This window comes from Chanodichthys erythropterus, chromosome 1 (assembly GCF_024489055.1).
Source record: "Chanodichthys erythropterus isolate Z2021 chromosome 1, ASM2448905v1, whole genome shotgun sequence".
Taxonomy (NCBI): Eukaryota; Metazoa; Chordata; class Actinopteri; order Cypriniformes; family Xenocyprididae; genus Chanodichthys; species Chanodichthys erythropterus.
In genome coordinates, this window is record NC_090221.1 from 12,600,119 (window position 1) to 12,627,534 (window position 27,416).

At 37.3% G+C, this 27,416-nt stretch overlaps 1 protein-coding gene across 5 annotated transcripts in view; it reads left to right on the top strand.

Moving 5' to 3' along the window:
- Nucleotides 1-27,416, top strand: part of pcdh1b (protocadherin 1b) — a 196,262-nt gene that overhangs the window by 167,104 nt on the left and 1,742 nt on the right. For 4 of the 5 annotated variants that reach the window (XM_067387968.1, XM_067387978.1, XM_067387959.1 and 1 more), the window contains exon 5: nt 14,360-19,108. The exons of the other annotated variant lie outside the window; for it this stretch is intronic. In XM_067387968.1, the coding sequence (XP_067244069.1) occupies nt 14,360-14,769 (410 nt within the window). In that variant the 3' untranslated portion in view covers nt 14,770-19,108. Of the gene's footprint in view, nt 1-14,359; nt 19,109-27,416 lie in introns of those variants that run through there. 5 annotated transcript variants of the gene reach the window in all.

A 27,416-nucleotide genomic window follows, 5' to 3' on the forward strand; every position in this document is an offset into this window, starting at 1 on the left:
GCAACCAATCTAGATATACCGCATGTTCACTAAGCTAAGCAAACGGATCTGGTTTCGCCACTTACAAAATGACAGCGCAGATAGTCAGTCCCAAAGGCTAGTTCGTTGTAAATCAAAATGGGATCTCCTTGAAGCTATCTAAAGTTTTGTCATTTTATTAAATTTCTAGTTTTTACTTAACGTTTTAGTTTATTATAAAAAAATATAGTAGCAATTACTTTATTTCAGCCGAAACTATGGTTACCATGATATATATTTGTAAGGATTCCTTGTCTGTGTTCTGGAGCTTTTGAGTGTTCTATTGGGAAAGGTGAAGAAAGAAGAGGATACTGGGTTGCCAAATCAATATAAGGTGAATGTTCGGGATATATTGCAGCCCATGCATCCCTGACCTGCTAAGATAAGAGTAGCTTACTCTCTCTGGAGGATGGATAGATGTTGGTTCCCTAGATACAGAAGAATAGAACTCCTGTGCACGTATGTGTATGAGAAAGTGTATAATGTGTGCTGTACTGCAGAAAAAAAAAAAAAGAGAGAAAAAGGCTCATCATGTCCAAAACCAGCATATGGTCTCTCTCAAAACAAGATGTCCGACAGCCATATGTTTGCATGCAGGTTACACACACACACCATCACAAACACGTCACCCTTCTGGTGATCTAATCTCATATTCACACACCAACACTCTTTGTAAGCGTGCCTGAAGCTGTCTATGGTTTCAGGACTCTTTTGCACTCTCTTTTAAACAGACACATATGCTTGCAGTTTTTCAGTGTTTTTTTTTTTTTTTTTTTATATATATATATAGATATAGAAAGGGCACCAGGGCTCAGGGAAGGCAGTGCTGTGACATTTTGTCATTCTGAATGACCCCACCTCTGACCTCATATGTGACCCTTTCTCCTTTGAGGCTCTTGGCCGACAGAAAGAAAGACAGCACTGTAAAAACACACTCAGCAATATGACACTCAACAGTAACTATTCGTTTCAATCTTGATGTATGTGTGTGTGTGTATGTGTGCGCTGGTATGAGTAAATGAGCATCTTTTTGCATGCGTTCCTCAGCTCTCGCCTCCTAACCCTTCTCTTTTCCTCTCTTATCTGTCATGGTGTGTAACACCGTGTCTACACTAGAAGCTAGCGATGATGTGTTGTGATGCCTTGTGCCACAACGCCAAGAGTCCGTCTGCACTAGAAGTGTCAAAGCTGTGTATGATTAGAAACAACAGATGATATATGCTATTTATTTAATTAGTAGGTCAGATTCATCCTAAGGTGACATTGATGTAAAATTCATGAGGTATTTAAATATATAATGAAGTAAATTTATTAAATATATATAATATAAAATAATATTTTTAGAAAATGCGAACGCAAAAATCCAGAATGCCATCTGACAAGTTGATCCACGTCTTCTACAGCACAAAACAGCAGCACAACGTGCGGAATACAAAGATACAGAATATAAAGACTAGAGAGATTGTGCCAGTACTAAAGCATCAAACTGAGGCACTGACATCCTGAAGTAAACTTTGAAACACTCGGAATAATCATGCAGCTCCTTGATGAGGTGAACTCTCCTTTCTCTCTATGCAATCAGGATTGGATGGACCCAATATTTCCTCTTTCTTTTTCTCTCTTTAAGAATAGGGGAGATAACTAAATCATGCTCACTGCTTGAAAACTTAATTTTGTATTGTATTTGTATTGTAACGCATTAATTTTTATGCATCGGACTCAGTGTGCAAGGTCTCTGTGCGAGATGATTTTTTAGGATTACGAATACGAAAAAACGCATGCGAAAATTTCTGACTCAATGCGGAATGACACACACCAGAAGCGCTCTCTCTACGTTAGGCTTGGGTATCGAGTATCGATTGGAACCGGGACTAGCTTTGCGATTTTCCCGGAATCGTTCAAAAGTTTAAATTTCGATTCCTAGTTTCGATTCCCAGTCCGCCAACTGGAAGGAGAAACCGCTTAACAACAACGAAGAAGCGTCCACCGAAAGTGTTGGCATAACCGAGCGAGTCGAACATGGATACGCGTGCGTCGGCGGTAGAAAAAGTGTTGCTTCAATTTTCTAAATAGAACGAAATCTCGGCAAAATGCAACATTTGCGGCAAGATTGTTTCGTGCATAGGAGGGTGCACATCGAACATGATAAAGCACCTCCGAGTTCATGGAGTAGAAATATATAAATGTCTTTGATGCGCTGCGCCGACCGTCCTCCGCTGCCTCTTCCTCTGGCTCCGACCCCCAGCCTGGCAATCCACACGAGATCCGATTTTTTCGTATCCGATCTGAGCCACTTCCAAATGTGGTTTTAAATCCGATACATATCCGATCTCTGAACATGCGACCTACATCTAAACACGCATATCCGATTCCGATTGTAATTCCAAGCCATCAAATGGCGAGGGCGGCACGTTTGCTCACTAAAATATAGCTTCAATGTTGTATTATGAAGCAGACGTGCATGTATGCACTCGCACTAAAAATTCGCAGCTCAATATTAATGTGGGAACTTTGTCTAACATGAAAGAAATTGCGCACACACATATATTCAGCAGCTTCGCACGCACGCGCTCTCTTCCTTGCTCGCTCGAATTCATTCAAAAAACGGAATTCTAAAACTAATAAATGTAGATAAAATATCAAACACAAATTACCTTTATTTTCCGGTCTATATCCGTTCAGTCAGAATTCGCGCTGCAATACACCCATGACAGCTGTTAACTTATCCATTCTGACAGGCTAATCATGGCCACTCCATGAATTATATAAATAATTTTAAAAGCACGGCCATTCAAAACCCTAGGATCTACTATGTGCATTTAAAACTATCAGTGACGATCATTTTGGGGCAGGAAGTAGCCTAATGTAAACACAGATATCGATACCAGTCGCGTCTAAAGTGAGTGTAAACACACTGGCCAAAACAATCGGATTTGGTCAAAAGATCGGATTTGTGACTTGCAGTGTAAATGCAGCCATACACTCATGTGTAAATGTGTTTTCAATATATTCATAATTTATAATATTTATATTCACGTTCATAGATTTGATATTTATATTGTACTTGAAAACAGCCCTGTGAGAAATTCATAGTAAAGTTCATAGAATTAAAATTGATGGAGAAGGTCAGACTATTTCCTTCAGAAAGACCGTTGGTTAGCTAGCTCATTTAAAATATCCTAAACTTTTTTTTGACCCTGCCTCTTAAAAGAATCGGAATCGAGAATCGTTAGGAACCGGAATCGAAACAAGGAATCGAAATCGGAATCGGAATCTTCAAATTCAAACGATACCCAACCCTACTCTACGCGCTATCCCGAATTTAGTTCTCTTTGCACCTGAATGGTCAAATACAGACACAGTTGTCAAAATGCCCCTCATGTGGAGTATCTCATGTAAATACAGTCAATTATGGCTTAAAACATGGTTACTCCAGCTCGGTGAAAACCGGATACGTGTCAGTACATTAGAAGCATTTGGTCTTAAAGTGACAGCAGCCTATTTGACATTCATTTTAATCAAACAACAAAAGATGTTAAATGTATACATGTTAAGGGTAGAAAAAGGGTATTGCCTGTCCATCCCATCCTGTATTCCACCATGAGAAATCTGGTCACCCTACCAAAAAATGAAAATTCAGTCATCAATTGTATCAAATATATTTCTTCTGTGGAACACAAAAGAAGATATGGTCCCACTTTATATTAGGTGTCGACTATGCACTAACATTTATATTAATCATTTGATACAATTCACTTATTGTGTACATACATGTTTTTACATTGCACTTATATTTTAAAAAAAAATGCATATAATTAATTTCTGTAACTACATCTGTTATTACACTGTTGACCTTTCACAAACCTCTCCCTAACCTTACCCGTTTCCAACCTCAATAGCACACAATAAGTACATTGTACTTTTTTTTTTTTTTTTTTTTTCATATAAGTGCATAGTATTTAAAGACAACTAATATAAATAATTATAGGGCAATTCCACGCAAAGGTCATCTTTACTATGAAAAAAAAAAGTTTTAACCAAAAGAACAAAACCCTTTTTAAATTGTCCATTTAGGTCTGTAATATACTGTATTAATGTGCTCTAACAGAAATTTTAAGAAAATTGCCTTGTTTATCCACAATATATGTGGTAAGTAACAATGCTTAAATTAAATTTTCAACCAACCATATTTCATGCTTTCAAAAAAGGGATCAAAGACCCCATTTTTTAAACTTTAATTTTAGCAGTAAGCATTGTGTAGAAAGATGGATACATGCCTGAGAAATAAATACACTCATTTAGTCATAACAGCACTGCCTGATGAATTTATAAGGGCTAGAATAAAGAGGTCAGGACGCTTCAGTGCTCTGTCACGTCCGTAACGTTTTAATGATTAAGTTTATGTCATATAACAATTATAAATGCAAATAACTTGAAACTTTATATGCAAAGCTAAATTATGTTTATGCTTATTAGGATCAACAATTCATTTCACTACGTTGCTGTGAACAACCATAATAAGCGTTACGGACGTGACCGTTACGGACGCTTCATATTAAATCCTATGAGTTTGCTTCTTTATATTGCTATCATCTGTTTCAGGCTTACCATATCAGAACATACCCAATAATCGCAATACTCTTTGTGCTTTGTTAGTTTTAATATGAAAAAGGTTTAACTTTCAAATTCAGTCGATTTTATTATTTTTTTTTTCAAAAATTAAACAATAGATGTCGCTCTTTAATAGCCTACGGCGTGTGACAGATTAGCTTCTGCAGCGCCTGTAAGCGGCGGATCAGGCGCACATGAATCGATCTTCTCTTCCTCTTGCCAGAGAACGAAATATGAACATCAAAAGGTAGGCCTATATGATACAGTACAACTTATAGAAGAGCATTGTGTCTCATAGGACACTTCCCTCGGGAATTGGGATGTCGCGTTACCTGTTGGTTAAAAATGAATAGCCTAGCCTATAATGATCACAATCCGCGCGATCAAACAAAATGAAAATAATACGATTGCAATAATTTTGACTTGAAATAAAGTTTGATCATTTTGACTCAAGACTCCGCTTTAAACTCTGAAAACTAGACGAAAAAAACCGTGTGGTCATTCATACACAAAACATAAAACTGACATGATTGCGATTGGCAATAGTGTCAATCGGTTCACCTGACTGTGGGGAAAACATGCGATTTTAAACTGCTTTATGATAAACATTAATATTTGTCAATGTATTTTAGCATGCAGTTCTGTAAGAAGGAAAATCATGGTCTCTAAATTGATTCTTGAACAACGCACATGCTTGTCAACATGAGAAATAGGTCTAATCTATAACCTTTTGCACTACAGAGTATAACGTTACATTTGTATAAAGTTTAGTAAAAAGTTGATCAATTGTGGAGTCTTACCATACTGGTATCCCAGATTTCAATATTTGGTGGTGTACATGCTTGCTTGAGGTCTCTGTGAAAGTTTTAAAGCAGTTTTAAACCAGTCTTCTGTGCCGCTTTCAGACCGGTCACATCCGTAACGGAAAACTGTCACATCCGTAACGTTGTTTTTTCCTCATTAATGCGAACACGAAAAATGAAATAAAATTATTATTTTATGCTCTGTGGAGAGCCAACCCTTCTTTATTCGGTGGGCAGTATTACTTTTGGTTTGCGCAATGTAATTCACAGAATTCTTAAAAAATATGTTGTCACCCAAAACTTAGTGACTTTTTTTGTCACGTCCGTAACGCTGTATATTTCCCTCATCTAAAAAATAAAACAGTTGAGTAGACTGACATTTTTCTAATGTCTGGACTCCTTTAGTAAGGGATTATGAATATATAAATAGACGGTTCAATATGTTGCTATTAAATGCATTCTTTGAGCATTTATATTTCAAGTTTTGACTCCAAATGTCACGTCCATAACGCTGGAATTGCCCTATAATAATATAAATAATTTTGTTCTAATATATTTTGTTCTGGAATTATTGTCTCTCTCACTCATGTTCTTTGGGAATCAAACAATGATATTTACTGGGAATAAGTTAAATCATTTTGTTTAGTTGGAAGGAAAATTCTGGATATTGAAGGATATTCATATTCATCCCCTTTCTTCGTTCTCATCCCCCTGCCCTCATCCCATGTTATAATATGAATTACCCCAAACCATAAATATCGCTGTTCTTTTCAAAGAGAAATCGAAGGTCTCTAATGATGGCAGAAAAGGCAGAATATCTCTCCCTCAACACAAAGTTTGTGAGCACGTGTGGTTGTGTGCGCTTGTTTCTCCTAAATTAAAGTCCGCTGCTGTCCTCAAAAAATCAGCTTGTCTCAGTTGTGCGGTTCTCTCTCGACTGTGGTCCTAAAAGCTTATTGAGATGGGAGAGAGCATAGGCCTGAGGGCAGCTTTCTCCAGCCATACATTTACTCACTTTTGTTGCATGATTGAAGTTTCCCTCCACTGATTTCTAGAGAGACAGAGAAAGAGAGAGAAGCTCTCTCCTTGAAAGAAATTCTCTCTCATTCTTCCCCTCTTTTTTCTGTGTCCCTCAGTTCTTCTTCATTAATAATGAAAATGATTTTGTGCAGCATAGCATTTGGCTTTGAGTGTTTCTTGTGAGATCTGATTTTTTAGGGCTCTCGATTAAAGATTTTCTTCTTTTTAGTAGGCCTGTCAATTTAGTGTTAAAATCTGTGATGATTAATTAGACCATGATTTAAATAAATAATAATGGTATGGCCCCTATGTAAATTCCATGTATGGAATTTTCCTACTATTGGAGCGTTTCATGTTTTTGCGTGTCCACAATGAGAGCCGTAATAATTGGGATTAATTTGATTAATTTATCAGCATATCATGTGATTAATTCAATTAAAAATTCTACATGATCGACAGCTCTGCATTTTAGTCACATGTATAGGTATTAGCCTTTCTGACATATTGGTCTGCTTTCCTTTTAAGTATGTCATCAAGGAAAAAAACGACAGTTCATGCAGCTAGGGTGACATTATAGCCATGACGTTCTCCAGTTGAGAGCATAGTGGCTGACGTTTTGTGCAGAATACATAAACGTACATGTAAGCAAAAATTCAAAGTTTAGGGTGCATGTACACATACCTATTGTGTATTGCTACATACTGCACATGAGCAATACTAAAAAAAAAACAAAAAATGTGGTAAGAAAGAAGGCAGGAAAAGACAATGAAAAGTGTGGGAGGCTCTACTAATGGCAGACTTTTATATTTATAGCTGTGTTCCTCTCCCCCTCTGTCAAAAGTCATTTAGACATAGGCTATAATTACAGTTATTCATTTTCCATGGCACAATGAAACTTGGAATAGAGCATGGTTCATTGAAATACTCTTGTTACAAAAATCAACTCAGACCAATCTTATAATGCCTATCACACCTCCAAAATTGAACTGGAGTCTGGTCGCACTTGTCAGTGGACTGGCTAATTTCATTAGACTTGTCCAATCAGTCTGGATTCCTGTACAGTGATTAAGTCTTATTCTAGCTGAAAACAAGGTTTTGGATGGTGAATCACTACTTGCAGTGGAGCTGAGTCCAAGAATGGACAACAGTTTGTACCAAAGCATTCTCAAATCAACACTGATGTAAGTTCACTGCAATTTTTATGAAGACTTTGGGTGCTGTGATGGCATGGACATTGATCAGTTGAGTTTGATCCCTTTTTCATCTATCCATTTGTCTGTATCCAACTTACAGAGGGCTTTTGTGCTCTCTTTTCTTTTTCACAGCCAGTTATTTAGGCCTGCAGCACAATCAAACACTACACCCTTGTTTCATCTTCAATGATTCAGCTTGTGCACAGACAAACTCAACTTTAAAACATTCATGAGTGGAAGATGTTATGCAGCTTATCCTAGTTGATTTAGCCGCGGGCTACAGCCTTTCTCCATGTGCTTATCTTCCTAAGCCAGGAGGAGATTCTATGCAGCTGATGCATACTGAAACACAGTGTGCCAACATGTGGAGGTTTGCAAAATGACACACGTCGCTCCCCCCTTCCCTCGGCTGGCAGAATCGGGAGAGCAAATTTGGTCAGCGGGCGAGGACATTGATTTTTGCGGATCAGATAAGTTCCATGTTTAACAGATGTAGGCCAATGGGACACGGTCCAAACGATGGCACTCTCTGACTCTGCTCAGAACTCATTTAGCCCGTAAGTGAATCTTTGGCAAAGAGGATGCGTCGTTCTGGCAAACACCATTGTGGAACGTTTGCACAAAAAAAATGCTGCAGAGGTTTAAACGGCTCATCTGAGCCAGTGAGAGTGATGGAAAAGAACAGGACGTCGCGCAGAAAGGGCCATGTCTATGAAATATTTAATGTTTGAAATCCCTCAGTCCTCCTGCAGTTAAATGATAGGAGTAGAATTTATTTGGGCTTCTATGAATGAACTCAGTAACCTGATCTGCTTTCGAAAGATATTTATTCTCACATTATTGAAGGTCGCAAACAGTATATATGCCTGGCAGGCTTTGGCCATTGTGTAGCTATGGCTGTATTGACATACAATGCTGCATGGAGCATGAACAAGCCTGATGTACACCACATAATTTTATGGTATATTAGAATGAACCAATCACAGAAGAATTTTACTGTAAATGCCTCTTGGGGCTGGGGCTGGGGCTGGGGCTTCTGCACCCCAAAATAAAAATGATTTACTCACCCTTATGTCATGTTTAAAGAAAATTTAATAGAATACTTAAATGGATAACTATTTTTAATATATATATATATATATATATATATATATATATATATATATATATATATATATATAATATCATTCTTTCTTCAAGCAAATAATGACAGAATTTTCATTTTCAGTGGTACCAACACTATATTTGCATTGTTTTAAGGGTAGGTTTAGGGTAGGGGTAAGTAAAGACATTAATAAAGTCTCAAACCACATGATTATGATGCTGGTAGCACAAACTGAGAAGTTGCATTTTTCCCTGTAGAATTGTGCTACCAGCTGTTTTAATGGGAGTTAGCAAAATCTGAGCTGGTAGCACAGAACACCAGCAGCATTAAGTTCTCTTTTGCCCTTGAAAGGACAAAAACACACCAAATTATGCCAAAATGCCTGTTTTTGTTATTCATACAAGTATCCTTATAAGCGCAATCTTAAATAGGTTAAATAAAGTCTTAAATGAACATGAAGACTTTAAAAAATAGAATGCAGGTCCACGTCATGTGTGGCATGTCTTAAAGTGACGGCAGCCTAATAAACCTTCTACAGTCTGTTATTAATGTTAATCAAAGAACAAAAGACAAAGAAAATTGCTTATTGCTCTTAATTGAATAACTTTTGTAGATTTCATAAAAATTAATAGAAATGCATCTATATTTTAATCTAAATTATGTAGTGAAGATTGTGTTTGATAACTGCTTTGATTCTGGATATTTCCAGAATTTCAATTTTAATCGATTGACAGCACTACGGTAAATGTAACAAACTGTTTGCAAACATTATAAAATGTATTTTAGTTCCCCTCATTCCACAACAAATCGTTTAAATTTAACGATAATCAGAACAGAAAAGGAATAAAAAATATAAGTATGAAACAATCATAAATTATTGTGGAATTCATTATAAACAACATTTATTATAAACGGCAAGCCTAAACTAATTTATTTAAAATGTGTGCATTTTGCACATGTTTTGCGTGCTTAAAGTTATTTGCATTAAATGCAATAAAAAAATATAGAAATAAATAAAATAAAAAACATGATTTATATTCCAGAAAATAGATATTACGAGTATCTCTATAGATTGTATACCCAGTGTTTTTTGTTTGATTTTTTGTTTTTTTTGGCTATGTAGCACAGCATGTATTGAAACTGGCAATGGGACAAGTCTAAATTTAAACCTTCATCAATACATTGACGCCACAAGCAAACCACCAGCTAAGTGGGAATGTTTGAATGTGGAGCAGGACTTGCATGCCTGACCCAATCATTAGATTCCCAAATGAATATCTGTTGGATCAGTCTTGTTCTGTGTTAAATGTTATATTCTAGTTTAATAAGGTAAGGTTGTGTGATTGTATTTACTTTTCTTGATAGCCCTAAACCCTGATTTTGCATCTTTAAACGTGCATATATAAGAAGCTTCATATGAAAAGAACATTTTCAGAGCGAAATACGTACATAATCTCTGGTGACGTTGTGCTGTATGCAGGACTTCAGCGTTTCTGCATCTCTTGCTTGTGTTTCGCTCTTGTGGTTACGTATCTCTTTAGTGCTGTGGCTACTGGCTCTCTTTTATGCATGCTGCCATTTGAAAGTGCAAAGCCTCTTCCTCGTTCTCCTGCTGTGTCCAACCTCCAGTTATTCTGAGCTGCTGTTAACCCAGCCAGGAGTAACAGCACTGCTTATGGACTTTTTATACTCCATCTGTCTAATGTAATTGCTCTCTTATAGGCATTGCTTATAGGCACTCTGCATATAGGCACCATGATTGCATGTTAATTTCCTGGTATTGCATTTGGCTCATCAATAATACAATACCTATGAAATATAATTCCTAATAATGTAATATAGAGAATACAATTTTATTAGAAATATAAAATTTAAATACATGGCATTATTAAATAAACATACATAACCTATAATAAACTTCCTCTAAAAAATATTCACATTATATTGGTTCACCCCTTTTTCCTTTTTTGCATTTTTAACAGGAATCACCCATAACTTTTTCACCTTTTATTCCTTTTCAAGCTGTTACTTCATGTTTTACTTTACACATTTCCCCCCTTCTTCTATCCTCTCAAAAGCAGCGTGTCGATTAATTAATAGCTGGCTAATTTAATTTTCCTAAAAGTAATAACTTGTTTAAGCACGAATAAAGAGTGACAAGGCAAAGTTCTAATCTGCCCAAAGTTTAATTAGTCTCAGCGAGGTTTGCATACAAGCAGACGTGGGGTCAGGGGGAGAGGACACCCGAGCAAAGGCAACAGAACGAAGAGTTTGGAAGGGTAGCGCACAGGCAAGGTGGTGGTGGTGGTGGGAGGGGGCTCCATCAACTCTGCCTGTCTGCTTCCATTCGTGCACATGGGATCAGCAAGGGATTGTGGGAAAGTTGGAGTGTTGGTGTTAACTGTCAAATAAAGGCTGGTTTTCCCACTGCTATCCTCCACACCTGTCACCCAGGGCAACCTGAGTGTTGTGGCCTGAGCGGTTGGCTCCCCTGGGTGGCTTTAAGGCACAGGCAAAGCTGAAAATCAATTGGCTAAAACTGTTATGGAATGAAGTGAAGAGTCTGCATATATTAGGGATTCGCTTAGAGGGCCCTGGGGTAAATGAACAATGAGCTATTGACTACAGCACTGCTCATTTACAATGACTACACTTCCCACATGGAATGGAGACCATAACAATAATGATAATAATAATTTTAAATACATGTAAATGATTTCTTTATATTATTATGATTATTATGTATGTATATTATTAGTGAATAAATTAATAAATATATGATTACACATCCAAAATGTACTTAAGGAAAAATTTATTATTACTAATATATATATATATATATATATATATATATATATATATATATATGTACAGCTATGGAAAAAAATAAGAGACCACTTAACATTGATTTCTGAACTTGGAGTGGTCTCTTAATTTTTTCTATAGCTGTATATATATACATACAAATCCAGAAATAAATATTTTATTTGATTCAACATGGAATTTATTACACATGAACATTTGGACCTTGAGGTTGAGTAAATGATAACTGAAATTTCATTTCTATACTTTTATTTGTTTATTTTTTTTATTTAATATGGAAATATAAAATTAATTTTCAAATAAAATTAGACTCTAAATAAGTTTTGCTTTGTCTTTATAATCTTTACAATCAGTAGACTATCGCATTTGCACTCGTTATATTTTGGACAAAAACAGCACTTGTGTAATATTGCACTCCATTACTCATATATGATCTAAATATGAGACAAATACTCAAACAGGGGCATTTTTGCCCCATAATCTCCATCATGCAGTGAGTTGTTGCCCTGCATCATATTAGTCACCTTCAACTTTATGAAATGTCAGATGACCTACATAGGTCTGAGGTGGTGCAAGTGTGTTAAATGCATTACAAATTAACACACTGTTTTTTACCAAAATAAATTAATCTAATTAATGCCTTAAATCGACAGCCCTAATACATACATTATATGTGTGTGTGTGTGTGTGTGTGTGTGTGTGTGTGTGTGTGTGTGTGTGTGTGTGTGTGTGTGTATATATATATATATATATATATATATATATATATATATATATATATATATATATATATATATATAATTTATAACCCTATAAAATAAAATTACATTATATAAAATTATATTATATATAAAATATAAGTCTATCTTGAATATACATACCATACACTGCATACAATAGAAGCTAAATGGGAAATAATTGCCTCTGATTGATAGCAAAGGCTTAGTACAGTGGATACTGAATAATAGCTTTGATTTTTTTTCATCCCCTAATACACACAAAAAGCTTCTTATTTATCACTGTCATTTTGATCAAATCATTATGACTCTTTCATATGAAAATCTTCCACCTGCATGTCAAATAGGAATTCTTACCTACAATGAAATGGTCAAATGGACATTTTGACAGCTGCACAATTGGACATGGAATCAGAAAACAGCTTGAACCTTGTATGTATATTTCCATCCACATCACACCCCAGGGGCGCGACAGTTGAATGAAAATGACATGAAGCAAATCTCTTGTGCCAGCCCTCCATCACAGAAGAGATGAGCAGGGAAAACGCAAGGAGCCCAGTCTTAACACATCTTTCCTCTTTACATTAGACAGCACCAAATGTCAGATACTCATCTGGAAATAATTTCCATTCTATTATGGTGACAAGGGGCCAGCGGAATCTAATTAGCTGAAAAAAAGTGCTAGAGAGCCGGATTGGGAGTGATTGGTGATAGGGGCAGTGGTGCAGGGCCAGCTCTCCAGCCTTCAGGCTCAGCGGGAACACTCTTGAGGTTAACTCCAACTCGAAGGAAGGAGATAAGAAAAGGAGAGAGAGGGATTCAGGTGCCGTGTGCCAGAGACAGAGGTCTCTCTTGGTCTGTCAGAGCCCAAACTTTGAATATTCTTCCCTAAGAGCAAAAAAGGGGGCAAATATAGTTTGTCTCTCAGTATTTTATTGCTATCTATCTATCTATCTATCTATCTATCTATCTATCTATCTATCTATCTATCTATCTATCTATCTATCTATCTATCTATCTATCTATCTATCTATCTATCTATCTATCTATCTATCTATCTATCTATCTATCTATCAGCAAAAAGTGTAGAATGTGTGAATGAAAAAGAGAATAATTTCTTAAAGTGTGTTCTGTGATAGTCCAGTATAAGGGGACAAAATAATGGCATTCGCTGCCTCAAATCACAGGCCTTTCATAGAGCTCAGACATTTCAGAAAATAAATGTTTCCCCTCGAGAACTTGCCATTCTGCCTGCCCCCTTTTCACATGCACACTATCAAACTAATCTAATGTCACTTTCAGAGGAAAGGTTAGGCTCAGTTTTTGCATTTATATTTTCCAGACAGAGAGTTTGACCTTTGCAGATCAGTTATTTTCTCTTCTTGTGATGCCATCCTGCTTCAACAACCTTTTATAGTGAAGATTAGCATCCATTACACTGATTGGTTACAGTGAACAATAGTGAGAATAGGCTGTAGAGTTGTTTGTGCAGCTTTGATTGACTACAAAAGCTTCATCATAAAACTGTGATGATCTCAATTATGCTTTTCAATAGTAAGGTTTCTGTTTAATTTGTCATTTGAAAAGGTTCAGTCAATGAATTCTGTTTAATGCTGACTTTAATGACATTTTGCTAGGCTGACTAGATTTCTAATGGTACAATATGAGACTGGATGGACAAATGCTTTCAAACGATATGAATTGTGAAATGCGGCATACAAATAAATGTGAATTGGACTGAATTAAATTGAATTCTTCTGCCAATGTGGATGGGATTTCGTACTACTGTAAAAATACTCTTATTCTAATTATTCGTTGACACCACAAAAAAGCAAGACCAGTGTAATTCGATTTCAAAAAATATGGCACAAACAGTGTATCCTGATTCCCCAAAAAATAATTCTTATAATTTTTTTTCCTTTTAGTGAATCAAAAGCATACAGCGCAACCAATGTATTCTGCATCGTGCAGTGCCTACACACCAACTTTCCCACAAATTGTTTTAAATGTATTAAAATGACCTCATGGTTCTGTCCTCTTTTCTTCCAGATCTGAGGCCTCTACCTGACGTGGCCATGACGGGAAAATGCACCCGCGAGTGTACGGAATACGGCCACTCGGATTCCTGCTGGATGCCCGGACAGCCCTCACCCAACCGCACCAAGAGTGCCAAGAGTGGGCCCAAGCTCTCCACCTTCGTGCCTTACCAGGAGAGGGAGGGTCAGGAGCGTCTGATGGCTGACAGCAGCTCTAAGCCTCACGGAGAAGAGCGGAGTGGAGGCGGGAGCAACAAAGTGGCCAGCATTCGCTTTTTGCCTCCCTACACTAGTGCCTATTCTACAGGCGGTGACTCCGGCAAGGACTGCCCCCGGGAGGAGATCCCCCTGAGTCAGACAGCCGATTACGTCCCTGCCACTACACCCTCCAGCCAAGGCTCCAAAAGAGAAATCTACCTGTGATTCATCTGTCATCTGCCTAGGTTCGATTCCACATTTGATCCAATTTACTTGTGATCATCAATGCCTGTGAGAGGATCAGAAGGCCTCGTTTTCAGAACACCTGCTAATTCTACTACACCACCAGTCTCGACGTGCATCTCCAATCCCCTCATCCATAATCCTAATGGCTGACACAAAACAGCTAGAGACCTTCTTTAAAACCCTTGGGGTTTTATACAACCCTGCACGTTGTTAGAGGCTCTGGAAGCCGAATAGATATGAATGAAGAGAATAATCAGAAAACAAAAAAGAAAACAAAAAAAGAAAACAATTTTGTGAATATCCCCATGTAAACATCTAATGAAAGAATGTAAGGACAATTTTTAAGTGAACTTTGTGATAATTTAATGTCAAGGTTATATTCCTATTTGATTCAGATTTTTGTTTATATATATATATATATATATATATATATATATATATATATATATATATATATTACATATGATCAGACTGTAGTTTTGATTACCTAAAAGCATATACACTGTCCTACACATCCAAATAGTACCTTTTTTTTTTTCTTTTATGTGTGTGTATCTCTACTAAGACCTCGAGCCAGAAGAACTGGCAAACCAAATACTGGCAATCCAAGAGGGACATACATTCTCATCATGTATACGTTACTGAAGAGAAAACATATTCACCTTTCTTAAAGCACTGAAGGGTAATTGTTTCTTACATTTGTCTTTTTTCATAGGAAACTCTTTTCTTAATGTACAGCCACAGTGATGTAAATACTACACGTCTGGCGGAACAGTTTTGATTTATGATTTAGCTGTACAGACCCTCGTAGCTGCGGCTTCCTTGTGTAGATGGTAGTAAAAGGAACATTGCTCGGAGGATTTGCCTCTCTGTCGGTAAAAGGACAACAGTTTTGGACTACAGAATGCTAAAGATAATCCACAGTACGAGCCTCCGCCGTCGAACTTTATGGGACTCAAGTGAACATGGAATTTGGGGCAAAATTCAACAGAAACAAGTGGATTACAGCAGGTTTGCATGATGCCATTTGTCATTTAGGACAAATTTGACGGGCTTCATCGGCTCCCATAGGAAGCTCTCCCAGTGACTCTTTCTCTGTAATACTCCTTTACTTCACTTCATAAGAAGACTATGTACAAGGAGGCTTTAGGTGAGTTGCCCTCTGGAAGAGCTTTGTTCAACCCATCCAATCCATAGGAAGGAGCAACAACTTTAACAAAAAAACAAAAAGAAAAAAAAAAAAAAATCGAACTGTCCATGTGCTGTGCAATAGCCTACTCGTTTTCGGACGTGTCAAACTCTGTTGTGTAGATGTGTGGTTTTGTCAGAGATTTTTGCTCTGCTCTATGGTGGGTCTGACCCTGTCAAAATGAATGCTCATAAGAGATAGACAAGTTCAAAAATCATGACAGCAGAACATTTCTCTCGTGTTTGACCACATTAAAGTTGTATTCAACAAATCCAGTATATTCTAGAACATCTGAGATTCTGTTTTAAGTGTGCTTTGAGCATATGACTCCTGCAGTGAGCTTAGAAACATCTAAATTGTGCTAATCTATTACCACAAAGTCACAATGGCACTAGCCTAACCAGGGTGCTTTTGTTGGAAAAGCTTATTTCCGCAACTAAAAGCAATGTCTTTCAGAAAGAAATTACAGGAAGTTATTTTAGTGCCATTATTAATAGCGGCTGACGGTAACAGGGATTGCATCAGTTGCGATGCAGAACAGCAAAAGCTATAATGAGTATTCGAGGCCTGAGCTACACACGCTAAGTGCACTATAATTTACACCATGTCACACAGCTAAGTCGCCACTTAAAACCGACTCAAGTGATTTTGGCGTTAACTCTGTAGGTGTTGATTCAACATTTTCAGAGCTCTGTGCTTTGGGGTCAATATTTAAAAGTCTCCTTTAAAGATAAACAACAATGACAACAGACAAAACGACTCAACGCTTGACCCCCTTATTTGAACACTGGCAGACCAAACACTCGAATGACTAAGTAAATAAGACATATTTCCAGTTTGACTGGGTCTTTGGTCCTTGTGTGCCATGAGAACACCTTTGAACAAGCATTGTTGAGCTTGTCGCAGACCTGAGGAGATAACCATTGTACTTCATTGTACACGTTTAACATCCTGTTCTTTTAATCATCGCAGCAACTACTGACCTTAGAGCTGTTTTCTGCAGTGACAAACAGAAGCTGCTCAGGCTGCATGAACCCCAAATGCTGCATGACAGTTAGACAGTCTCTCACTCCCACTGGGAAAACCTGGAGTTTATCCCCGGAGAGCAACTGTCACAGATACTGATAGGTCAAATCACTTGGAGTGTGTGTGTGAATGTGTGCGTCTTTGCACACCTCTGTAACTGTGTAGATACACGGAGGGATCCGCTCACTGCCTTTAAACAAGGAATTTTTAAGCTCTTCACATTAATTTTTGATTTTTGCTAGGATTTTCAACAGCCAAATTGTGTTGTGGCTTCTCAATGAATAAAATGGCTCTTGCTGTGCGAAACATTAGACAGCGGTGCAGAGAATCTGATAGAAAACAAATAACATGTCTTATACACTGGGCGTAAAAATTGTCATAGGGCGGAAAGCAAGAAAGAGAAACATTGTATGAGGGGGAAAATGGTCCAGTGTTATAATCCTGCAATTGTAGCTGTTATTTGACAGTAATATATTTTACTCATGTGTGGGATTCAGTCATTTTTTGTTTATCTGGAACTTATTAGGACAGTTTCTTAAGTCAAACTGTGTTAAATGAAGTCTGAATGAATCTCTAGCTCAATCATGTTTAACTAGTCAGTTTTTATTTGATTTTGAACTACTGTTATATCATTCCAACCATAATCTCTAATTGGTGATTTTAAAGCTAATTTAAATTACATTCCACACAACCCTGCAGTTTTGTTACCAACAATACACATTTGTTCTGCTTTCCCACTTTCACACTCTTAAAGCATAATTGAGAATAGTAATTTGTTCTATACATATACATGTTGATTTTTATTTTTTATGATGATGTCTAATGCAGCACATTGATGGACAAATAATGTGAACAATCACCTTTTTTGTACTTAAAACGGATACTTTCAGGCTTTTGTCCACTGTATGACCATGCCCAAATGGAATCATGTCATGTCTTGCTTTGATTTTTGAAGGAAAAAAATCTGCTTAATGGATTTGAACATGGTAAAATGGGTTAAATAGAGCTTAATCGGTAGATGAAAGCGCTATCAAATTAGCCATATATTTAATAAACGAACAAACAAGCGGTGGTGGATGTGTATGGCTTTTTAAATAACGGGCGTTCCATTTCTGTGAAAATCTATGGCGCTTTCTGCCGGCACAGATTCTGTGTGGGCCTGCTCATGACTGATGTTCAATTTCATCCTACTGTAAGCTCTATTTCATTTGTGCTGAATCGTGTATTTGATTACATGGAAATCAATCAAATCCAATGTGACTTAAGAATCAGTTCTTTGTCTGACACATGGACTCATTTTGGAGCAGAGCCACCCGCTGCATTTGTCCAGGTATTAGGAGTTATGAACGAACATGTCATCATGTTGTAATGTCACCATGCATAATGAGGCTCACCATGCATCTCTGCACATGATAGAAGTAGAGAGTAAACAGCATTATTCTACCCTTCAGAAAAGATTAAAAACGAAATCGGTAATTTATTTTGTGAAGCGGTGGCTGAGTGGCTTTATTACAATGACTTTGGCTCTGAAATGAACCGATAGCGCTTTAGCGGTTTGTGGATGTCTGCCTTCATATGATCTCGATATTAAAACCAGAACAGCCACCATTTAAATAGATAATTACAGGAAGTACAACTTTGTAGCCTAAGTGTTGGTTATATTTATATTGAAACGCTTGTGATGCCTTGTTTTCTTTGTACAGTTTTATGTACATGCTAATAACGTGGCTTTTTAAAAAAAAAGAGAGAACAAAAAAGAACATGTTGAAAGACAAACTGAAATTGTAAAATATTTTTAAAAGTAGAATATGTTAGAATGAGAGTGGTTGGGGGCACAAAGTTGGAGTGCCTGTGTTTAAAATGTCAGCAGTAACCATTCACTGGCTTCTAGTCTATTTTCCAGTTTTACTGTCTCTTTTTATGAGTATTATTTTTTCCTGAGTTAATGTTATTTGCAAAACAGTGGCTTTGAAGAGTTTTAGCCCTTATTTGTTCCATTATGTTCTTATCAATATCCGCATGTTAAACACGATGAGGAAGAAAAAAAAAAAAAAAAAAGTTGTCTTTTATTTTTGCTGCGCAAATCAAAGAAATACTATCTTGTAAGTACTCCTTCCTTATAGCTTTACAATAAAATACATTCTGTAAAACTCTGTCCTTCTTCAATTGTTAGTGGCTTTACAGCTTTGATTAACACCGTTTTGTTTTATTTCATTAGGGAAAGTGCATTGAAAATGTGTTCCCTCTTTCAAGTCCATTCTTTGGGGAACACGTGTACCACATTGTACTATCTTGCAAACAACCACAAGAGAACTTCCTGATTCAGCACATCTCCTCTGCCAGGGAACTGCTGAAAAGCTGTGTCTTTCTTTAGTCTTAGCAGACCTGGCAGAGTTCAAATTCTCTTAAGGTTCATCAGCTTGTTCTTAATGTGTGGCATTTGTTCCTTGGGAGAATAAAGCCCCGTTAACCCCATTGGATTTCTTAACGTGCCAATGGCACTGCCAAGCATGGGTTTCATCGATCAACATGCACACAACAGGCCCTAGAGTCCAAACACACACACACAGACATTCATGCTAACAAACTGTCTCTCTTATGCCATCCATACCGTACAGTGATACCATGCAAAACGCCTGGGACCCCAGAGATTTGTGGAGTCGGCAGGGCATTTTTTTAAACCGATAACTAATCAGGATTTACAGAAAATCATGTTAAGAAACATGATTACTCCCTTATCTAACCAATATATTTAAGGGCTGCATTCCACTCCAGTTTTAGATGAGCACTCGCAAACTTCCCTAAGCACTTCCCCTCGGGTGAATCCCTGCTGCCATTTTGAAGTGCGTTCCACTTCGTGAAGTGGACGAGGGAAGTTTATATGGACAGAGTCTACTTCATATGTACACTTCTGGCAGCTCCATATATCACAATAATATATATTTAAAACACACATATACACTGCCCTCCAAAAGTTTGGAAACGCCCTAGAAAAGTGGGGGTTTGGACAATATTGGCATGAATCCTTTTTAATTTGTGATAATTTTGCACTGATAACGGACAACACAAACTACGAAAACATATTTTATTACATAAACAGTTTATACATAGAAAAAAACATACATTTTTGGTTCATCAAAATATCCACCATTAGCAGCTATCTGACCTGAACTGGGTTCTAATTGGTTTGTTGTATTCTAAACTTAATTGGCAATCAATTGTTGAAGCTATTAAGGTGTGCTGACCCAAAAATCTTTTACAAACCTGGGCCAAGTTTAAACCAGTAACCAGGCATCACTGGGGGTATGTCTGACTTTGACATGTATATATATTACCATTATAATGTAATCAAAATGAAAATTATTATTGCTGGTCTTCAATTATAATGTCAAGTTACTTTAATGTATTTGCACCAAAAAATGATAAGGATTTATGCTCATATCGTCCAAAACCACACTTTGCCAGGCATGTTTCCAAACTTTTGGAGGGCAGTGTATACATATAGAATGCTGCATTAATCAATTTCGTAAGGGTAAAAAATTAATAATAAATCAACTTAGTGATGGAGATCATAGCGGATTCCAAGACAGTGATCAAGGACGTTCCAATTCAGCCCACTGCAAAGGTTCCGCCAGTAGTGGGCACTCATGCAATGTAAACAATGATGTACATCCGAGTCAACGAGACTGAGGGAAGTTAGCGAGGGAAGGGCATAGAAAAAAAAACTGGAACGCAGCCCTGGTCTTGGAGTCTCTACTAACGAACTGATGAGTTAAATCAGGTGTGTTTGATTTGGAAGAGTTGGAAAGTGTTTAGTGTTGGTGTGCCTCCAGGAACAGGGTTGGGAAACACTGCTTTAATGAGTAGAAAGCTAAGAAGGACAGCTTTTTAGGGTGCTTTCAAACTTGGTTCGATTGCCTGGACCGAACCCGAGTTCGATTACTCCCCCCTCCCCCTGCGCCCACTGGACTGTGTTCACATTAACGTTATATTATTTGGGTCCGACCCGCGGTTCGTTTGCGTCATCAAACCAGCAGCTGTTTACTACGTTGCTTGGTAACGATGACACAGGAGAAGGCGGCAAAATGCATAACGTTGCTCTCCTCACTTTTATATTTTTGTTTTTGAACCGTTGGTTTTGTTCATAACGGCTCTTGCGTCTATCTTCCGCGAATGTTGAATGTTGAAGGTGAGCAGAAATGAGAAAAGCTATGCTACAGCTCTCTGTTTGCAGCACGTCAGTCATGCTCGCCGTCGGGAAAGTGAGTGAAACACACATGCTGCGTCCCAATTCGCCTACTTATACTACGTCCTAAAAGTATGTAACTGTTACTGTTTTTGTAAAGAAAAAGTACATACTTTTGAGTGTGTAGTAGAAGAGTATGCAAGTTTTGGGACATACTACCTCGTCATAACTGCGTTTTTAACGGACGTTCTGTTGCTTAGTTACTCAATCTGTAACTGTTTAAACTACCCTGTCAATCATCTTGTCACAGTTAAAATCCTCCACATTGAATTAAATTTATTTTCCTACCGTTTCGGAGAGAAATGTAGTCGCACGTTGATCTGCCAGTCATGGGTCTTTCACTGTCCTCATCTTTGCATTATGATGCATTTAAAAGTTAATGACCAAACACATCGTTATAAAAGTTCACAATGCTGTTGCAGATGAAATATTTATTAAATGTTATCCACATTATATCTTTTTGTCAGGTTAGACACTGCTTATTAATCATTCAAGCCCTTTTATCTTAACCGTCCTACCTCGCACGTCCGTCATGTTTGTAGTTTTTAAACACTTTTTATTCGTATTTGTAGTTCTAATTGAATCCTCGTCCACAGCGCAATGTGTTATGGGCAATATTAGCCGTTAGAGGTGTACACGGATCTGCACTTCGAATTCTAACCGGGAAAAGTACACCATCCGGGTATCTTTGGAATACTCATTTCAACATACTACGATTTGGGACATACTAATTCTTTTTACGAATACTATTTAGGACGCATAGTATGCGAATTGGGATGCAGCAACACACAAACACACATTTTTATCAAATTATATGGCATTAATAGCGGTTCACTTCCGCAATTTGGTACGTTTGCATTCATATCAGAAGCGAACCGTACCGGAGTTCACTTGAACCGCACCCCAGACCACCTTTTTTAAGTGGACTCGGGTGTGGTTCGCGGGTGCGCACCTGAGTTCAGAAGACCGTGTTCACATCATCCAAACGTACCGAACTCTGACGTCAATCGAACCCGGGTGCGCACCAAAAGTGCTAATGTGAAAGGACCCTAATGTGTCCTTGCTGAATAAAATAATATCTTTCAAAAAGAAAAGATAAATCTCTGACATTTGAAGAGTATTTTTGAATATGGTACATTAAGACCTGTTACCACAGGTTTGACATCAGTAATGCAGGCATTGAGAGCAGCATGAATATCCTGCCAGACACCATCTTTTGTGGTCTATGGATGCATTAAGAATTGTAGTTTTTGACTGAACTATTTCCTTTAAACCTGGTAAAGTGTAACTAATCTACAAACTCTGAAATTCACCATACTATAAGGACTATTATTTTTAAACCGAATGAAATGAAATAGTGTTTTCAAAAATGACAGCTTCGCACTGCTGGAGTTAATGAGAAATATATCAACAAAACTAAGATGCATTCAGTAAAAGTTTCACAGCCGTTCAAACTCTGCTGCACACTTTGTCAAGGGTTATTTATTGAACGGTTCTTTACTTCATTCCACTGCAGCTGTGTACATGAGGAGGATTTACAGAGCCCCCGAGTGGCTCCCTTATAGGGCAGTGCTTGACTGAGGGTCAGTGTTATCAGCCTCTAGGCCGATAGAGCAGAGGTTTTACTCCACAGCACAGTGACCGCCCTCACCAACTGTAAATATTGGCTCTTCCGTGCAGGCAAATGAAGTGTCTAATGACAGGGTTTTGAAATAAGCCCTCACCTGCTGCCAGCCAGACAGTCTGAAGGCAGCTGAATAGTGATGATAGAGAGAAAAACTGAGATAGCTTGAAAATGTAAAGGAGAAAATAACATTAAAAACAGCACAGTCCCTTAGTGAGGGAGAGCGTCACGGGAAAGATAAATAGGAAGATCTATTTATACATCTGCTGGCTCACTGGAATAAGTAACAAGTTTAATTCATGACCTAGACACTGGGGAACTTCTGTGTGGAAATTCCAGATATACCTTGCTTTCCTCCTAAGAAAATGCCATAGCTATGAATATTCATTTAAAGGACAACCTGTTTACGCATTACTGCGTTTCTCAGTACGTGGCCATAATGACTGACAGAAGGTCAGTTGCTGATTTGAGAGGCATGTGCATACACTAATTGTTAATGCTAATCACTCAAAGCTTGTGTATATTATAGCTGAACCATCTATTTATATCCTCCCCTGCTTATCCTATCTCTCCGTTAAGGCTGACTCCACCTCACTTTTGCTTGCGGTTTGCAGTATGAGGAAGGCACATAACTGCAGGCGCTGTATGTAATGTTAAAAATGAGATTAGCCTACTGCTGCACATCTCTGTATGATGATTAGGAACAGTGCTTGCAGTCTCCAGCTATTCCAAGGTTCTCTTTGCTGATGGAAGGAATCCCACACGTAGTGGGAGAACATAAGCATTTGAAGATTTGTTAAGGCATTCTTGGTGTAGGTGATATGAACGAAAAACGTTTTTTTCTTTAAAGCCGGATGCACAGTTTGCAGTTATTGCCACATTTTTTTTTTTCCACACACGCACATTATTCCTGTTGTACGCTTAATTCTGAGCGTCAGGAATAATCCAAAGTAACAGTGTTTAATGCAAAAATACTCAGGAACACTTGATATGACGACACCTTAACAGCAATGACACAGACAGGACAAAGACTGCAAGAACACAGGGAGTATAAATACCAGAACAAATGAAGAAACTAATGAATAATTGTTTAACAACAAGTGAACTGAATGGGGATGACACAAACTAGAAAGCTAGGTCACAGGAAACAGAATCGATACAAAAATAATTAATCACACCTAACATTAAAGTTTTTAAATATTTTTATATTGTAATAGTTTCACATTTAAAGCTGCAATATGTCATATTTTCTGCCCGCTAGAGGTCGCTAGAGGCCTATTAAAATCAAAGGCGTAGCTTGATGACGCCAAGTTTGAGTGCGGAATCTTGGGACATGTGGTCTTCACCTCAACGGCCGGTGGAAAATAATCGGGAAGAAATCATGTTCATGGATGCGATTGTTAACGTTACTGTAGTATGAAGCAGAGCAGGAACGAGTGTTGTGGAGCTGAACGAGGCCGCTGGAGCGATTGCGCAACATATGCTGCGAGCAGCGGAACTTTTATTATGACACAGTCGCCGATGCCAACTCCGCTTTTCCGGTCATGAGTATGAGGTAACGCTGCTTATTATATTAGATACATTTGAGTATGTTGAAAATATTATAATGTTACTCTGTGCGTTCGCTTGGCTGTGAGACACATATATATCATTATTAAATACTGGATGGCCTGTGTTGATAAATGGCATGCAATTAATTTTAAAACGTATTGTATGATGGAGAAAATGCTGTATAATAAAACTAAAGCTGCATCTGGTTATGCTATGTTAGCTACTTCACAAAACAGTGTTTTTCTCTGAGGCATAGTAAAGCATGGTACTCGCAAAAAATCAAGAAAATCAGATTTAAACCATAAGACTAAACGTGTTGAGCTATATAACAATAATTAGTTTTCTGTCTATAAATATATCAAAACAGTTGTTCCCTTGCCTATTAAAACATTTAAATATTAAAGCGTCTTTGGTGTTTCCATGGTTTCTACAAAATAAAACCGGAAACCGAGGGTAACGCGGGTATGACGCAAATTGAAAGGCAACTCCTCACACGTCCCGGAGCCTTGGTTAAAATAGCAATTTTCTCATGATTTACAAATAGTTGCAAACAACTGGGATATTGTAAGTACTCAAGTGATCAAAATATATAACACTGACTGGCCTAGTGGTTTTTGGATATTTTACTGTAAAATTTTTACATATTACACCTTTAATCTCCAAATTAATGCAGAAACAACTAAATATTTGATCTAACAGGTAGGAAATATACAGAAACTGAATAAAGTTATCAAACACATCACAGTATTCAATGCAGAAATTATAAATTAAATATAGATGAATCCTTATTAAAGGATTACTACAAAAATTATTCAATCAAGAGCAGTGAGTGATTTTCTCTTTGTCATTTGTTCTTTGATTAACAATGATTACTAATGACAGACATCACAGCAGCACGTTTATTAGACTGCTGCCTTGAGTACAAACTTAAATTAAACATTAGTTCAGTTACCCATTATGAGTATTTTAGAACTTTCTTTTTCGTATGAGTTCACAGCACTGGCATATTTCAAGTAAACTGAACTGTTTCATTGTTTTGAGTTGTATGAACTCATTTCTTTTAATTTAGGCTAACTTAAGTTTAACTGAAACTGGGTTGGGATTTCTATTTCCCAGCATGCTTTGCCCATGGCAGAGAGAGTAAATGCTAAAATTAAGTGCTATATATATTTTTAATTTTATTTATTTATTTTTTATTTTATTTATTTTTTCAAGATTAATGGTAAGGGAGATTTCTTAGTGAGTTTCTGTTAATGTGCACTCTTAGCCCGGATTTTATATTTACTTAAACTATGTAATTACAATATACTTAAAATATTTAAGTTTGATTGCATTACTTATAAAATATAAGTATATTCTACTAAATTGTGGATGTAATTAGAATGTGTTAATAAATTTAAGTTAAATGCACTTAAATGATTAAGTTTTTCTCCTGACCACGCCTCTTACACATTGGTTCACGGCAGGTAATGAGGCCATTTTGTCGTGGTGTGTGTGAATTCAAGGAGCTGTTGATGAGAAGTTGGAACATTTGTTTTGGCAAGTTCTACAGACATATTTTTTTCCAAACATTTGCCTTTTTATCGTTTCCCCCCCCTGAGAGACTGTTTGTGAGCAGTGAAAATCGTTTGTTAAAGTTTAAACGACGGAACTGTTTTCTCCGGCTAGCTATGTTCTCTCGCGTGCGGTGGATCACCGTGCATGAACCCCTGATCGGCGAGTTTGACGCGCGTTATTTCGTCGTTTGTTTCTTTTTCACACGAGGAGCTGTTGTTGGGTGTGTAAACTTAGTTTGAACCTCTGGCTGTCGGCGAACACCGCGGCCGGTGTTGCAGTCGATTCTGTTCCCTTTGGAATGTGTGTTCCCCCTGCTGACTGCGCATGCGCCATGAAACACCGCTGGATGAACGGAAAGCGAAGGAGGACAAAAATATTGGCGCTACGTTTAAATGTCTTGCACTGTAGCATAATAAAATGATTCTCACTGTCCAGTTTTATTTCTGTGAATTGAATTAATCTTGGACTTGTTCATAGTTTATGTATTATGCCTGTATTTACTTTATTATGCCTGAATTTATTCAGTTGAATTGTGCCAACACAAATTAGCTTATGTCCAAACTTGATGCCTCATATTACTGCATTTTTATTTTTTAGCATTATTATTATAGCAAAAATACAGAGATGACATGTTTATGATATACAACAACAGTATACAAAATGTATTAACAATGTTCACTGTTTCCAAAGTAGCCTACACATGCTAAAATTTGAGTTCCTCAAATTATTGTCACAAGGGAAACAGATACTATGTTATATTTTGTTCCTTATATAAAATAAAAATGAATAAATATATATGGATACAATTATATGTTGTCATTATTGCCTTCTTTAATATTTTTCACATGCAAGATGCAAGGGTGCAATATAACATTCTTAACAAAATTAATGTGTAATTTCAAAGGGCACTAATGAAATCAATCAAGAAGAAAAAGTGTTTGGAGGCAACAAGGTATTTTTCATGCAACACAATCAGATGTAGTGTTATTGTGAAACATGTATGCTTGAAAGAAAACTCTTGTTTGTAGAGCCCTGATGATGGCAAAAGGTGTCTCAGTTTCACACTGGGTTTGTGAAAGCCTGCCTCACCCACTTCAGAGGGACACTATTTCATGTGGCGTGTTTGCTTTGAAGGTGTGATAGCATTATATAAAAATATTAAATGTCCATTGAAATGGTACAATACTTTAAAGTTAATTTGTCTTATTACTTCAGTTTGCAGAACACATTGTGCAAAATTCTACAATAAACTTCTCCAGTGAGCCACAAGACATAACACGGTTCAGAATGGAGATTGCTTTACCACTGCTACACCAATCTGGTATGGCTACTTATGAATACCATTGATGTGCTTTTTGGTGTGCACCTTCACTAGTGTTGTACCTCCATAGATGACCTAAGTGAACTGTGCCACTTTTGTGGAGAGGCAGAAA